Source organism: Impatiens glandulifera, chromosome 6 (genome assembly GCF_907164915.1).
Source record: "Impatiens glandulifera chromosome 6, dImpGla2.1, whole genome shotgun sequence".
Classification (NCBI taxonomy): domain Eukaryota; kingdom Viridiplantae; phylum Streptophyta; class Magnoliopsida; order Ericales; family Balsaminaceae; genus Impatiens; species Impatiens glandulifera.
The window spans coordinates 6749548-6765920 of record NC_061867.1 but is presented as its reverse complement, the minus strand read 5'-3'; the positions used below and the strand labels follow the sequence as shown (position 1 = coordinate 6765920).

The 16373-nt window shown below is 28.5% G+C and overlaps 1 protein-coding gene across 1 annotated transcript; it reads left to right on the top strand.

Annotated features, from left to right (window-relative positions):
- The first annotated feature begins 9500 nt into the window (after positions 1 to 9500).
- Positions 9501 to 12228, top strand: LOC124941812 (two-component response regulator ORR24-like). Its single transcript, XM_047482165.1, has 6 exons — positions 9501 to 9746; positions 9918 to 10070; positions 10174 to 10563; positions 10654 to 10730; positions 11019 to 11849; positions 11935 to 12228. The coding sequence occupies exons 1-6, from the start codon at positions 9617 to 9619 to the stop codon at positions 11947 to 11949; spliced, it is 1596 nt and encodes a 531-aa protein (XP_047338121.1). The 5' UTR covers positions 9501 to 9616; the 3' UTR covers positions 11950 to 12228.
- The last annotated feature ends 4145 nt before the right edge of the window (positions 12229 to 16373 follow it).

Here is a 16373-nt window from a genome sequence, read left to right as displayed (position 1 = left end):
TTAAAAGTTCAGTGAACCAAGATGATGGCCATTAACTGAATCACCAAAAGGAGGCAAAGCAATAATTCGAACACCAACTAACTATAAATTTGCAACCAACTAAGTCTCGGGATCATAATATATTTAGAACTGCAATAACCAGAACCGACCCCTCAACGAACAAAAGAGGTCTCACTCCACTTTTGTTGGGGATTTTGTTTGGGATGAAAGACAATATCACGAGAGACAAAGACGGATTCAGTAATTTGAGTTGGGGTTGGCTTGAAAAATAATTGGAATGAACTAAAAAAAAATAATACGAGTAGATAAAAATGATTTTGCTCATATTTTTTTTTATAAATTAGAGAAAATTATAATAAATTAAATTGAATTTTTTTAAGAAATTAAGAGGTTAAGTCATATTTTTACCGTAAAAAAATAAAATAAATTAAGGATGGCTGGACATACATCCGCCTCTAATAAGAAGTATCATTGTTTTGGGTACGATAAACATATTTCGGCTAAAACAAGAAATCACAACAACAAAAAAAAAGACATATTTTGAATGAAATTGAAAAAGAATAGTACAACGACATCAAAACAAGTTAAAAGAAGAAGTAATGTCGAAGAAATTTAAAAAGAACCCCAGTCGGAGGGAATTACCCTAGTAAATAGGAAGGTTTTTTTATTAGAAAGATTGGAATTTTTTCACATCGAGCAATCCAATCTTCTAAGGAAACGTGAAACTATTGCATTATTTTAAAAAACATTGAGAAAAAGCCTTTCGATTCCAAGTCAATATCACTTTATTAGGGTTTCAAAATTAATCAATAAAGATTATTACCAATAATTAACAATTGACTAATTTAAAAGTAGCATTCTAAACAATAATTGATTATAAAAAGGTAAGATGGGTGACTTGCAATATCCACCTAAAGAAGAAACACATTAAACATGATACAAAACTCACTACATTACTTCCATAATTGCATGTAGAAACATTCATTTATAACCTAACATTGTTGATCAAAAAGGAGTTTATAATTAATTAAAGGACATACACATGAAGTGAAGTGAAGTGAAGTGAAATGGACATAAATAAATACAAAATATATGTTTGTTTTTGGCATCACATATGAGTTTGATTGGCCTTTGCAAATGGTTTTTTTTAGGAGAACACTCCATATGGTTCCCATGTTCAATTCCACTATTAATTTGTCTAATCAAAGGAAACCAAATCTCTTTTTAAAGATCTGTTTGTCTCTTCATTTAAGCCTCTTATTTCTTGTTAAGCATGTAGTAGTGGGGTAAAGATTGAGTAATTCTCCTACTCCATAGCTTTTCAATCACTTCTATCTCTTCCTCATTTCGAACAAGTTCGTCAAATTTTGGGTTAAGTACTTTTTGTGTGTTTATTTTTGAGAATTAGCGTTAGTTACACTAGTTTGTGTCCTAAAATAGCTTGAAGTACATTCATCGTTTGAAAATTATATCATTATCTTTTAAATCATAGTTTATTCTCTAAAGTAAAATAATACCGTAATAAAATTACACATTAACATCATATTTAACTGACTATATTAGTTAATATTATTGATTTAAGATACCCAATTATATACTTTTTAAATTTAATTTAAAAAAAATCAAACAAATTTTGTTTTCTACTTAGGGTACCCTCAACTTTGACCACTACTGAATTATTTTCATGTAACAACTTATGGGAGTTGGAGATTTGATGTATTTAGCAAGAATTCTAAATAATAATAATGGTGTGTCAAATTTGAGCAAAATACTATTTTCTTTAAAAAAAAAATCAAGTTAAAAGAGTTTTACTAAAGAGATTAAACATTTAAATATCCCAATTCATACTTACAAACATTATGAGTGAAATGAGAGCTATAATTATTAGGTGTGGCTTATTTTTTAATTTTTTTTATAAAAAAATATAATTTTTTAAAAGTTTAAAAGCAGGTTAAATATATAATATTTTCAAATATATATATTAATTAGTATTTTATTGTGTCAAATATAATTTCCTTTCCAAAATAAGAAAGAGAGAGAATGTGAGTGACTTCCCAACCAACCCATCTCTAAATAATATCTATATTAGGTTAAACATTTATAAGAAATGCCAAATGAATTCATTTTAATATAATATTTTTTTAAATGATTCTAATATCTTTTTTAATACAATATTATTTATGATTATATAAAATAAAATAAAAAATTACTCACACATGGTCACCCTTTCTTTAATTTCACTTTGAATTAAATTATTATAAAAATACCATAAAAACAGAGAGTGAGAAATCGAAGCATATTGAATTTTATAACCAATTTTTTAAACTAATAGGCAAACAAATCTTAAGCTTAAATCCTTATTTTGTTAAATGTAAGGTAAATATATAATGCTGAAAAAACAATTCTTTATATAATAATAATAATTATGAATGTATAATAAACATGATAGGTTGATATAATATGAATCATATATATATATGATGTAATGATTGGGTCTGGTTTTGCATAGAAAATTTTAAGGAATATACTAAACAAAACATAGATAAATTGATTCTAGATATAGTTAGGTTTAGAAAGTGACGTTACATAAGGGTCATCATCAATACTTATCTGATCCATTCTCACTTAAGATAAAATCAAATCAACCAATATATATCTATGGTGGATGGTTTTAAGTTTTGGGCCCTTCTCGTGGCCTTTGACACTTGCAGAGGGTCCACCCTAGGTGTCCGAGGTAAACCTCCATTAGGTCGATTAAGGTCTTGTCTGATCGGGGTTTAAAAAAATCTAATGAGGAGAACAAGAAAAGTAATGATTTGAGTAGATTTTGAAGAAGTAATTTTTTTAAAAAAAAATACTTAAAATGTTAATATATAATAATAAAATAATAATTTAAAAATAATAATATTTTAATATTTTAATGAATGAAATGAATAATGTAATGAAGAGAGATTGAAATGATATTTGATTAAATTATGTTATTTAAAGACCATAACCGAATAAGGCCTAGGAAACATATTGCAAGCATTAACCCAAATATTGAATCGAGATCAAACTCAAATTTATAAACTATTTCCAGTTCGAGTCGAGCTAATAAATAATGAGAAGTGATAGAGGGAATTTGGAAGAGAGAGAATGAGAGATGAAATGACGTGTCACCACATCACTAGCTGGAAAAAGGATAAAGGGGTGAGGATGGTTAGTTCGATGCTTACTAATACATGTAGTGCATATATCCATTAAGAAAGCGCCACATGTGCAAAGAGAAAAAAACAACAAATGAGAAGAGGCAAATGTTTCACTTTTGTGTATATATGTCCTTCATGAATGGAATACATGTATTGCCTGTAGTGGTAACATCGAATTAACCGGTGAGTAGAGAGAAGAAAAAGAAAATTTGTTATTTTTTCAGCGAATCAAATTGCGTCACGTTTTCCCTCCCCTAAATTCCCTCGCTCAATCATTTCTTTATTTTTTTTATATTTGTTTTGATCTCCTTCTTGGTATGTCTGATTCAATTTTGGTTGACAATACATGACATAAAGGATTCTTTGTTACCATGATGGTGCTAACACATGCGTACGTGTTGTCCATCTCTAGCAATGGATATAGAGTTTAATTTGTGATTTTATTTTTTAGGGTTAGAAGGCATGATGTTTTTTATAATATTTAATTAAACTTTGAATATCTTCATTTTCATGAACTTGTTTTTAAATTATATCTTATACATATATTTTGATTTGAAATAGCTCATTATACATTTATTTCTTTACGAAATTGTTCAATATACACCCTGCAAGGGTGATTTAGTAGAAGAGTCGACCTAAAATACCAAAATATCACATATTTGATTCCTATTATAGTGCTTTGAATGAAAACGGATAATCATGACTATAGGAGTGTCATGTTAATTCTTCTTATTTGCAACAAAAAAAAATCTTTGTAATACATTTATTTTTGTTTGAATTTATATCATAAATATCTAAAATCATTTAAAATGTTATAAAACCATTTTGTGTTACAAATAGGCACAAATTACTTTTATATGTGATATATTATTTTATTTTATTTTTCTAAGTCTTATTGCGGGCAAAACTTCCACATTCGTTTTGAGATGACTTCTTTAACGTGATTCTTAAATGATGACGCATCTACTCTATTTCATTTTTAAAATCAATGTTGCAGATTAAGACTATGACGAGGTTGTTACTCATTCGTCTTCTTCATATTTAGATATTGAAATTGTGTTGTGCCCCTATCATCTTTAAACAATAAAAAAATATTGATGTCGAAGGAAATGAAGATGTACGATAATCATATAATTAAAATGTAATAATGATAAAGATTATAAAATACAAAACTCGTAATAGGTTTAAATCGGTCGGTTATACCTGACTTACAACAAAAGAGAGATTATCCTTTAGTAAGAATGAATGTAATTTGATTTGAAGAAGAAATGAGTTTATTAGTCAAAATAAACTCTAATCCAAATCTAATAAATACAATTTAGTCGAAATCTTATACTGATGATTTTAAATTACTTATCAAGATGGTTCAACTTTCGAGCATAAAATAAGAATTGTTCTTCATTTTGTATTGTTTGAAAAAACTTACTATTTCAAATAAAAATAAATGTATAAGAGCAATTTCATACTAAAATAAATATACAATGAACAATTTCAAACAAAATAATGTATATTAAAACTAAGTTAAATGTACGGGAGCATATTATACATGTTATCCATTTTATTATTTAGAAATGCAACCCATTATTCAGCGAGGGTTGTCTGCTCCCGAAATCTCTCTGCTCCCCATGTTTCCTTTCATAGGCAGGGACAAAAGGTACACAATTTTTTTTCAAATTATTGTTTGTCCCTTCCCTGTGAGAGGAAACAAGAAGAGAAACGAAATTTCGGGAGCAAAGGATCCTCTCCCCATTATTTTAAAACGTTTAATAAAGTATTTAAGTAAATAATATTTCTTATTTTGAGTTCAAAAAATTCACTTTTCTTCATTTTTATCAAATTAAATGGTTAGATGAACTCAAAATTGCTTCTTTCCATTCCATTCACATCTTTCTGGTAACAAAAAAAACATTAATACAATCTCTTTATCTTCTCAGTTTAGATCAAAACCACTTCTGGGATAATTCCTACGTTTTTGTGGGAATAAAAGCTAATAAATCAAGTGATAAAAGTCTTTTTTTTAATAGAAAATATACCTAATATTTTAAGTTAGACTTTAATTGAAAATATTGTACTAACCATCCATATAATAAACCTAATAACAATCAATATGAGTCAAAAGAATTGGTCAAAAGAGAGTTAGGGGTATATATTTATAATATTTTCGAAATTAGTCTTTTTAGAAATCTAAATGGGACAAAATTTCGTACATGTTATTAGAATGCTAATTAACTAAGTTAAGATGGTCATGTCTTTTTTTCTTGTATGAAAAATAAAGCAACTTTAACTAAAAACAAATACAGTTCCCAAAATAATAATGAATCAAACAAGATCTAGATTAGCACTAAATCTTCCTCTATCAAGTGCTCATTATTAATAATGGGTCAACAATTAATTAATGTTTAATGGTACATCAACAAGATTACATGAAATCTACATCAATTAGCAAGCAACTTAAATTAAGACTTGTTTGATTCAAAATCTCTTTTCAAGAAATTTTCCTTTTAAAAGACTACCACTTATCTCAAAAAACAACCCAAAACAAACTTAGCCTAAATTAGCCATGCAACTATTTGATTAATTTAATTTTAAATTGTTAAGCAGCCTTAATTTGCTTGAGGTGACCGGCCTTTCGAGATTAATTAATGACCTCCACTAATTTAATTAATTAATTATTCTTTGTGCTAATTAACTTTCTTGTTATCCCTTAAATGATACTCTTACTTTTATTACTTTAGTTGTCATTAAAGGGATCATACCATGTGGTTTCCAAATACAAGGAATCTCAAACTTTTTTTTTTATTTCATTCTTAACCTATCATTTTTTTTTCATTTGTCTTGTCTTAAATATGTAATGAACCCAGTCGACTTAAGATGCCAAAATATCACGAGTTCAATTTTATCTGTAAGCGCTTTGTATTGAAACGGGGCTATGATGGTGGGTGTCATGTTAGTTTTTCTTAATTTAAATAATAATAAATAGGTAATGAGAAACACTATATTAACTCAGATAAAAAGAATTTTATTTAATAAAAATCTCATAAATAAGGTAAAAAGAATTTTATTTAAAAGATAAATGTCTCGTAATTTTTAATAAAAATCTCATAAATTAAAGTGACAAACATGATGGTGAAATCTTGTTTAAAATACCAAATGTCTCAAATTCAACTTTCACTAAAAATATTATAAGTTAAAATAAAAAATATACTTATGACAATTAAAAACTTTCTAAAATTAATATATATAAGAAATTTAAAAAAATAAATAAAAGATTACTAAAAACAACTTCAAAAGTTCAAAAGAACAAGATACCTAATATAAAATGCGATATTTGATCAATGTAATCAGCTAAATGCTATATCCTTATAAGATAAACATGTTTTATTAAGAAAAAATATTCTAAAAGTGTATAAGAACAATATACATTAGCTAATATAATAGGAGATTTTCAAAGCATTTTAGAATATAATCAATCGAATAAAACCTACTTTCGGTTCAAATTTTTATTTTAATTTTAACTAGTTTAAGAACATCTCATCATTAAAATTGGATATTTAATATATACTAATTTATACAATTTGTTTTTTTGATTGAATAATTTAAATCCTGAATTAATTAAAAATAATTAAAAAAAGGCCGACAATGTGAAGCAGGGAGGAGTTGATAATAGCAGCTTTGGATTGCTTTATGGTAAGTAGAAGTTTGGGCTGCTTTTGCAAAAGTCTCTTTATTGGGCAGTGATTGAACTATTTAAATATATATTTATTAGAGTTTAAGGGGATTGATAATAATAATAATAATAATATAATCTATTTCCATATCAATTTCACTTTGAAAAATAAATTCATATTATAGTAATTATATTTTTCTTTTGTTTAAAATGTAATAGTAATGTCACAGCATTGTTAAGAATACTCATTTTTAATTGAAATCATTATACAAAAATCTTGAAATATAGATACATAGATTTGTTTGTCTTTGAAAGATTTGACTTACCTATTATTGAAAACTTATGTTTTCATTATAAAAAAAACAGTTGAGGATAAAATTAGATTTTTTTTAATAAAAAATCATGTTTTGTGTAAAAAAGATGGCTAATTACTCAATTACTCTTAAATAATAGTACAATATTAGACTGGTAATAAAATTACAAAACATTTAAATGACAGTGTATTTAAAATATATGAGATGCTTTTTTTTTTAATAAAATTTCAAACAAAAAAACCAATATGGAACAAAATCTAAGAGTTTGTTTGATGGTGTACTATTTAAAATTTTCATTAAATATTTTGAAGAAAACAAATATTAACTTATAAAAAAACATTATTTGATATTTCAAACAATAATTTTAATAAAAAGGAAAGGAATATAGATTTTGTTTGGATGTTTCTTATTTTTCTTTTCTCTTTTAGAAAAAAAAAAGATAAGGTAAGTCATGTTTCTTATATTTTTTAATTATAATATATTTAATACAATTAATTTTTTGATAGTTCATTTTATTTTCTTCTTAAAACTAGTTAGATATGGTGTTTTTTTTTTTTAACTAAAAATCCTTTTATTTCATCTTATTGATTAATCAATTAGCTAGTTTATCAACTTTTTAATAAAAATAATTATTTTTTTTATCAAAAAAAAGTTTTTTTCAAAAAAACCCCACATAACCTAATATCAAAGAAATTATTGTTAGTCCCACCTTCCCAACTGTGTGGGTTTTAGGATAAAAAAAATTATATGATTTGAAGAAATCTTTTAGGAATAGATCAAAGCCTTGTTTGATGAATGGTTAATTAATTGGAATTACAATATCAAATTATTTATAATTAATTATAAAATGCAAAATTAAAGGTCATAACATCTCGGGAGTTATGTTTTCATTACTTTTTTTTTAATGTGTATATGAATTATTTTACATATAAGTAATATTTTATTCATTTAACATCTACCTTTGGTAATAAAAAAACAACATTTCTTAAATAAAAAATAATAGAATTATTTAAAAAATCAAACTAACAACTCGATCTTTGAATTATTTAATTTTCCATGAAAGACAATGTCGGCAAGGTTGAACTATTTTAGTTGTCCTTTCAATATGTTAATAAAATACTTCTTAATATTTTAATAAGGTGTCTTATCACCATAATATATTAAAAAAAAATCCAAGAGCCATTATAATATATATTTTGTAGAACTTGTTGTTTTAATTGTTTTTAAAAATGAATTCTTACTTTTATATAATATAAAAAATATATAATTGAAGTAAATGATTTTTAAATATAAAAGTGAATAATATTTTTTTTAATCAAAATTGTAGATCAACACATAAAATATTTTAAATGATATATTTCAAAATTTAAAAAACACAGTATATAAAAAACCAAAATAAAAACATTTCAAAATGTATGATAAGATAGAGAGTAAAAACGGTTTATAATGAAAATATCATCATTGACATAATTTATGGTTTTTAATTACCAAAATTTAAATTCCTGTAATTTATTCTTTCCATTTAAGAATAAATTTTTTTTTTTATTATAAATATTAAAAATAAATAAACTTCATAAAAAAAATATTTCAAAACATAAAATTAAAAAGTAAAAATAATTTATATATAATTAAATATAAATAAATGATTGAGTGAATTTGGAAGATAATTTGAAAGAGAATGACGTCAAACAATTTACAAAAATCACAAATTTTCTCTCTTTTCTCCATTTTATATTTTTTCCAACTTGACAAGTAATTCCTTCGTTAAATTCTCAAAACATTATTAGAATAACTAAATAAATTAAATAAATTGATAAAAATCTTATTTAAAATTCTACCTATTATCTTATTGTATGTTGGATTTTCATTAAAATGACTTATAAATTGAGTACAATAATTTGTGGGTTATATTTATTTATACTTTAGATTCTTATTTTTAACTAGAATTTAAGTATGAGTTAGAAATATATATATATATATATTTATAATATTCCTTAATTAGAAGCACAACCAAAAAACCACAAATTCTATCGAGTATAGAAGGATAGTTAATTAGTATAAATAATGAGAAAATAAAAGTAAAAATATAATAGCTAAAGTTTAAAGATTCTTGATTCTGAGAAATTTATTTTATTAAAAAAGTGAGAATAAAAAAATATTAATAATAATTAACAAAAAGTAATTTCAAAATGTAAGCATTAAAGAGAAAAGCGTTATAATTGAAAATCTAAATTGGCATAAATTTCGGTTTTAAATAAGCATAGATTCCTCTCTCTTTCTCTCTCTACCTATCTCCATTTATGCTCTAATCCGTTGAACTTAACCCTTCTCTCTCTATCTTTTCTATATCTCTAAACTGATTGGTATCTTTTCTACACCTGGGTTTTCTCTGTTTTCTCAAATTGAAAGAAAAAATCCACAATTCTTTCAACTTACCCAGAAAAAAAATGATTCTTGACCAACGATTTGATGACACCACCGATCAATTCCCGATCGGAATGCGAGTTTTGGCCGTCGACGACAACCCAGTTTGTCTCCGGCTACTCGATTCCCTTCTTCGCATGTGCCAGTATCATGGTTTGTCTTCTTCTACTACCCACCTCTTTGTTTCATTTTCTCTTTTCAATCTTTCAATTTTCATCAATTTTAGTCAATTTTGTATGATTCCAGTCCAAACCCATCTATTATATTTGTGTATGACTGTCTTTTTGATTCGCCCTACTTGTTTTCCTTGATGAAAATTTGCAGTGACGACAACTAATGAAGCTATAACAGCACTGAACTTATTGAGAGATAATAAGAACCAATTTGATTTAGTTATCAGTGATGTTCACATGCCGGATATGGATGGTTTTAAGCTTCTTGAGCTAGTTGGACTTGAGATGGATCTACCAGTCATAAGTAAGCCTTAATTAGCTTCAAATCTTAATCTGATAATGACTAAAGAATAGATAGATAGATTAGATTAGATTCATGGATTTGATATTGGGAAACTGGTTTTCAGTGTTATCTGCAAATGGTGATACAAAACTGGTGATGAAAGGAATTACACATGGAGCTTGTGATTATTTGCTTAAACCAGTTAGGATTGAAGAACTGAAGAACATATGGCAACATGTTATCAGGAGGAAGAAGAATGATCCAAAAGATCAACTGGTTAATAATAATAATAATAATAATAATAATGATAAGAATCAACTTGAGGTTATTGATCCAAATGGATTCTTTGACCAGAATGTTAAGCAAAACAGGAAAAGAAAAGATCAGGAAGGTGAAGACGATGATGAAAGTAACAATAACGACGATGGATCCAACCAGAAGAAGCCTCGGGTTGTTTGGACAGTCGAATTGCATCGTAAATTTGTTTCTGCTGTTAATCATATGGGTATTGATAGTAAGTTCATCTTCTACATCTTCATTTCTCCTTTTCTTTTCAAATCTTAAGCAGAATTTCACCATTTTTATCTTCTGATTTACATTACAGAGGCAGTGCCCAAGAAGATATTGGATCTGATGAATGTGGATAAGCTGACTAGAGAAAACGTTGCCAGCCATCTGCAGGTAAGATTCATTATTAGCTCTTTTATTTTCTTTTAAAGGATGAAACCATAAATCTACTGCTCTACAATAACCTGAAATTCGCATAATCATCATCCAAACATTGTTAATACAAGTTATAACATCAAAGCTCCACATCGAGATCTTGAAGGTGCTGAAATCTTTAAAACCTACCCCAAACACATGCATTTTACTATAAAGACATTCAAAAGTGTTGTTTTGATAATTCTCGAAGCTTTCTTTATTATGTTTGGGTCATGATTGTCAATATTCTTTATCTTCTTGATGCAGAAATATAGGCTTTATTTGAAGAGGATTAGTTGTGTGGCAAGCCATCAAGCTAACATGGTAGCAGCTTTAGGTGGTGTTGATTCTGCGTTTTTAAGAATGGGTTCTTTCGGGGGAGGATTTCAGAATGCTCATTTTAGGTCTCCGGTTAGTGGAATGCTAGGCCGGTTGAATACTCCAACTGCACTTGGACTAGTCCAATTTGGTCATGAACTAAACATGAATAATCCGAACCATGTCCAAATTGGGGACCTTGTTAATCCCAGTTCGAGTACTTTTTCTGATAAAAATTCTATGGTTAGACTGCCTATAGGACAACCTTTGGATATTCAGAAGGGTATATTGGGAATTTCAAACTCGGGCACACCATCTAATGATTTCCATGATTTTTCTGGATGTTATGAGAATTTTCAAGGTCAAACAGAACCAATTGGTTACTCGTTTAACATGGTTAATGAACTTGGAGACACCATGTCTTCAATGGCGATGACTAATGGACCTAGTTTGAATGGTTCGGTTATGCAAGGATGGGATGGAAATGGAATAATAAATACTTCTCGACATTCGAATGACTCGGGTATGATTCAAGGGATGACAATGATGGCGCCTTTCAACCAGAGAATTGAATCAACAACAACAACAAATGGTTTAGCATTTTATAGTAGTAATAATAATAATAATGAATTTGGTACTAATTCAAGTTTCTTCAATTATTCCTTGTCGGGTAAGCAGAGATTCCTCGTGGACAAACAAAGAAAGACACATAATGGGATTTCTTATGTTAACAATAACGTTGGATCCTTGGAAGATCTAATCGGTCCGGTGATGAATCAGGTACATTTCAATACAAAAACTTATGTCTTTTTGTTTCTTTAGATTTGATTTTAACTGTATTTATCATATTATCATTCATTTTCAGGAAAAGGGTTTATAATAGAAGAGGAAGATGATCCTTTGGAAATATGGAATATGATATCAAGGAGAAGGGGGTTGGTTTAGTTAGTTAGTTAGCAGTATTTTTATATGTTTTAGAGGACTATATATATATATCATATATATAGTTCTTTTGAACTTTAAATGATATTCCATTTAACTAGTGTTACACTTGCAATGGTTTGATCATAATTGCTAGCTAAGATAACTTTGTATTAACTATCTAACCTTAGATATTACACATAAGAAATATTAAATTCTCTATCCATTTTTTTATTGTGTTTATAATTTCGTGTTAGAGATATATCAAATATGATACTATGATAGAAATTAATATTTATTATAAAAAAAAGTTGAGGTTTGAGCATCAGGTAGGAGGAAATATTAAGTTCTGAAATAATTTATTTTATTTTAGTAAGTTCCTTAATTTTCTTCTTTTATATTAAACTTTTTTATTTATAAAAATTTTCATACAAAAACATGTGAAAGGTGTATTCAAACTGTACCGAATTTGTCAACTATACACCCACAAAAAAAAAGTTAACTATACCTATTTTTCGTATTCAATACCCCTCTTCCATATCGTATATGAATCGGATTCTACAACAAAATTGATTGGAGTATCGATGCTATTTAGGATTTATGAAACCGTTTTCAAAATTGTTGTAGTTAGCATAAGACGGACATAGAATTTAGGGTTGGGCTTGAAAATAAAATTAGAGTATGTTTAAAAAAAATAACAAGAAAATTTTAGATAAAACAAGTGAATAAAGGTAAGTTTTATCATTTTTTTTAATAATTAAATAAACAAACCGTGAATTATATTAAAAAATTTTTAAAAATGATGTGTAATGTCGCATTTTTACTCAATAAAAAAATTATTTTTTTCTGAGTGGGTACGGAACTCGGTATAATCGGTTAGGTAACCTTTTATTTTTTATTTTTGTATTCTTTTATTATTTGCATGTTTTATGATTTTTTTTTTCAATATAATGTTGTTGTTGGGGGTGTTTAAACCCTTCTCAATTACTTTTAATATACATGGATAATTTTTTTTTAAAAAAAACTCATATTTAATTGAAAGAAAAGAATCAATAAAAAGAAAAGAACATTCTTTGAGTAAAAAGTTTTCAAAGACTTTAATTAATTATCATGTATTTAGTGCTTTGCTCTTAAGTAAGTGAAAGTTATTAATAGCAGATCAGATCTTCTGCTACCGATTGCCGTGTTCCCCTGTGGCGGACCAATCAGATTGCAGCATTAATAATTTAATAATAAATCAATCTGGGCAGGAGACGGAGGGAGGGAGAATCCGGAATCCGGGTTTAGGCCCGGGTTCACACAAGACGCCGTTAACGGAAGCGCCCGTTAACGCCAGGAAATAATATAATATTCAGATAATACCCAGATAAGATATCTTCGCTCTGATCTACACGCCCGTTGCCATGACCCTCATGTAAACCCCGCATACCCACCCATGAGAAGAACGCCTGCCGTTCATGAAAATACACTTACACGTCCATGTAAAGACCGAATTGACAGTCATATTATATTTACGTTTTTTAAATATTAATTTAATTTATTAAATAACACAGGCAGCGATATAATATTCGCTTCAAGTAATTCAATCTTTTATTTTCTAGGATTTTATATTTTTTTTTTTTTAAATTTTTTTTTTACCTCGAGACTCTCTGGAGCGAAGATATATTTGCTTCAATTAATTTTAATAAAAACCTCATGTAAAACCCCCCTACCCACCCATGTAAAGACCGCTTGCCTACCATGTAAAGACACTTACCCGTTTATGTGAAGACCAAAATGACATGGATTTTATATTTCCGTTTATTAAATATTAATTCAATTAATTGAAGATGACATGCAGCGACCGAACAAATCTTCGCTTCCATTCCTTGGCTATATTATTTATTTAATTTTTTTTATTTCATTTTTTTTCCTCTAGACTCTCTGGAGCGAAGATATATTTGCCTCAATTCATTCTAATAAAAGCCTCATGTGAAACCCCCCTAGGCACCCATGTAAAGACCGCTTGCCTACCATGTAAAGACACTTACCCGTTTATGTGAAGACCAAAATGACATGGATTTTATATTTCCGTTTATTAAATATTAATTCAATTAATTGAAGATGACATGCAGCAACCGAACAAATCTTCGCCTCAATTACCGGCCAGTTTTTTTTCCCAATTTTTTTTTTATTTCATTTTTTTTGGCTGGAGTCCTTCATGAGCGAAGATATATTTGCTTCAATTAATTCATTACTTTTTTTTATTTATTTTAATTTTTTCGCTGGAAAAGAACATTTGTTCGCCTAGACCATGTTCCATGTGAAATGGATTGAATAGTCGCTTCTCGAGAGAACACGTATTCGCCCTTGGTCCCTGTGTCATGTTAGATGGAATGAATAGTCGCTTTTCGAAAGAAGACATGTTCGCCCCGGTTACATGAATATATATACCCCCTAATATGATTATTTTATTATCATTGCCGCCCGATTCATCTCTCTCTCTTCCTGCCTCCTTTTCACGGCGATTCGTAACCGGCTCCCCGTCGACCGAACCTGAATCCACATCTTCACGACTCCACAATGGTACGTATTCCTGACTAGATTCTGTTATGTGATGTTGTTGTCTCTTTAATCTTTAGGAAACCCTACTCTCAAAATGTCACCTTGACTGTAAATCAATGTTATTTATGAAAACTTACCTAGTGTTGTGTTTTGTGATATTATTTCCCTGAAACCCTAGTACATACTCACAAAGACCGTATTTTTTTCATCCACGTGCAGGCAACTGCCTCAGCATCCGTCCAAAACTTTGGCAAAGACTGGATTTTATGCCCAAATCAATTAACAAGTGAAGAGATAGTACTCTTCGTTACATTTCTCCCTTTTTTTTCTATATTGTTTAAGTTTTCATCCTGTTTAACTGAAAAATTTATGATTGTTCTTAAACAGCACTTGATGCAACAATATGCTAACACATGTGGTGCCATGGTGTCAATGAGGTGGCGAGACGATGTTACCCACGTCATAGCATCCACCGATTTTAATGGTGGATGCGGTCGCACCATCAAAGTATTGAAGGGCATATTGAACGGGAGTTGGGTCCTTACCATTGATTGTGAGACTCTGTCATTCTTAACCCTTTACTGTTAACTCAATATTCATTTTCACATATATGAAACTAAAAACACCTATTGCTTTTATACAGGGATAAAATCATCAATTAGATTTAACTGTTACGTGGACGAGGAACCATACGAGGTGCAGCGAGATAATCATGGGACTGTGGGCGGTCCAAGAGCTGGCAGAATGCGTTATTTGAACAATGTAAGTTTTGTCTTATTCCTACTCCTCCATATGATATTCAATTGTCCATGATTACTAATAATGTATTGTATTTTCTTTCAGCTGCCCAAACTCTTCGACAGTTACAACTTCATATTTGCAGGGGAATTCATCCCGGCTTACAAACTTGATCTTATGGGATTTGTAATTGCTGGAGGAGGTACAACTAAAGAAATGGAGAATCCATTTGTCGAGCCCGAGGACGACAAAACTATAGTTGTATACGACAAGTCTCGGCACGATGTTAATGAACTTGTTTGGGTATTTGAGGCAGAGAATCCTCTGAAGACATATTTGGATGTGTTTGGTGTTCCTCACACAAGCTTGCTAGAATCCATTGCTGCTTGTGATTTGCAGCCTTTGTTTTTGTAATAGACATGTGTTGGTTTAATTTGTTACTTAATATTTGAATATTTTGCATTCTTGAAAATTCAATGTCATATTTGATTTCAGAATTATGTTTTTGTTCTTCGAATTGTTTTTTTTTTAAACATGAGCCTTATATTTAACTAAGTCTTGAAACATTAAGAAATACTGTATAACTTGAAGTATAAATTTGATAAATAATTAATATTTCTTAAAACTACTGTCAAAATAACATTTGTAAAACAATTGTCAAAATAATAATGTGAAGAAATCTTCGCTTACTGATTGATTGATTGATTTATTAATTTAATTTCATAATAATTTTTGTCATTTAATTATTAAAATGAAATAATTTTTTTAACAAGTCACCTCACCGCCACCTAACACCTGCCACCTTTTCATTAAATGCTGCATGCAGCAAGCCATGTTGCTAAGCTAGACAACTTTGTACTCTTCTCTCTCTATACCGTACGACCATTTCTTCGCCGGAGTTATACTACATTGTCTACCATCGACCTCTCCTTCGCCGGAGACTTCATTATAATATCAATCCATCTTCCTAAATTCTAAAATGGTATGTTTTTGAATGTCATCTATACCTCCTTTACTTTTCTTCCCAACCTTTTCTATGTTTTTTTAATACTCGACATGAAATGTCCTGTTCTTTTTGATTATCAGGAAGGAATACGTATC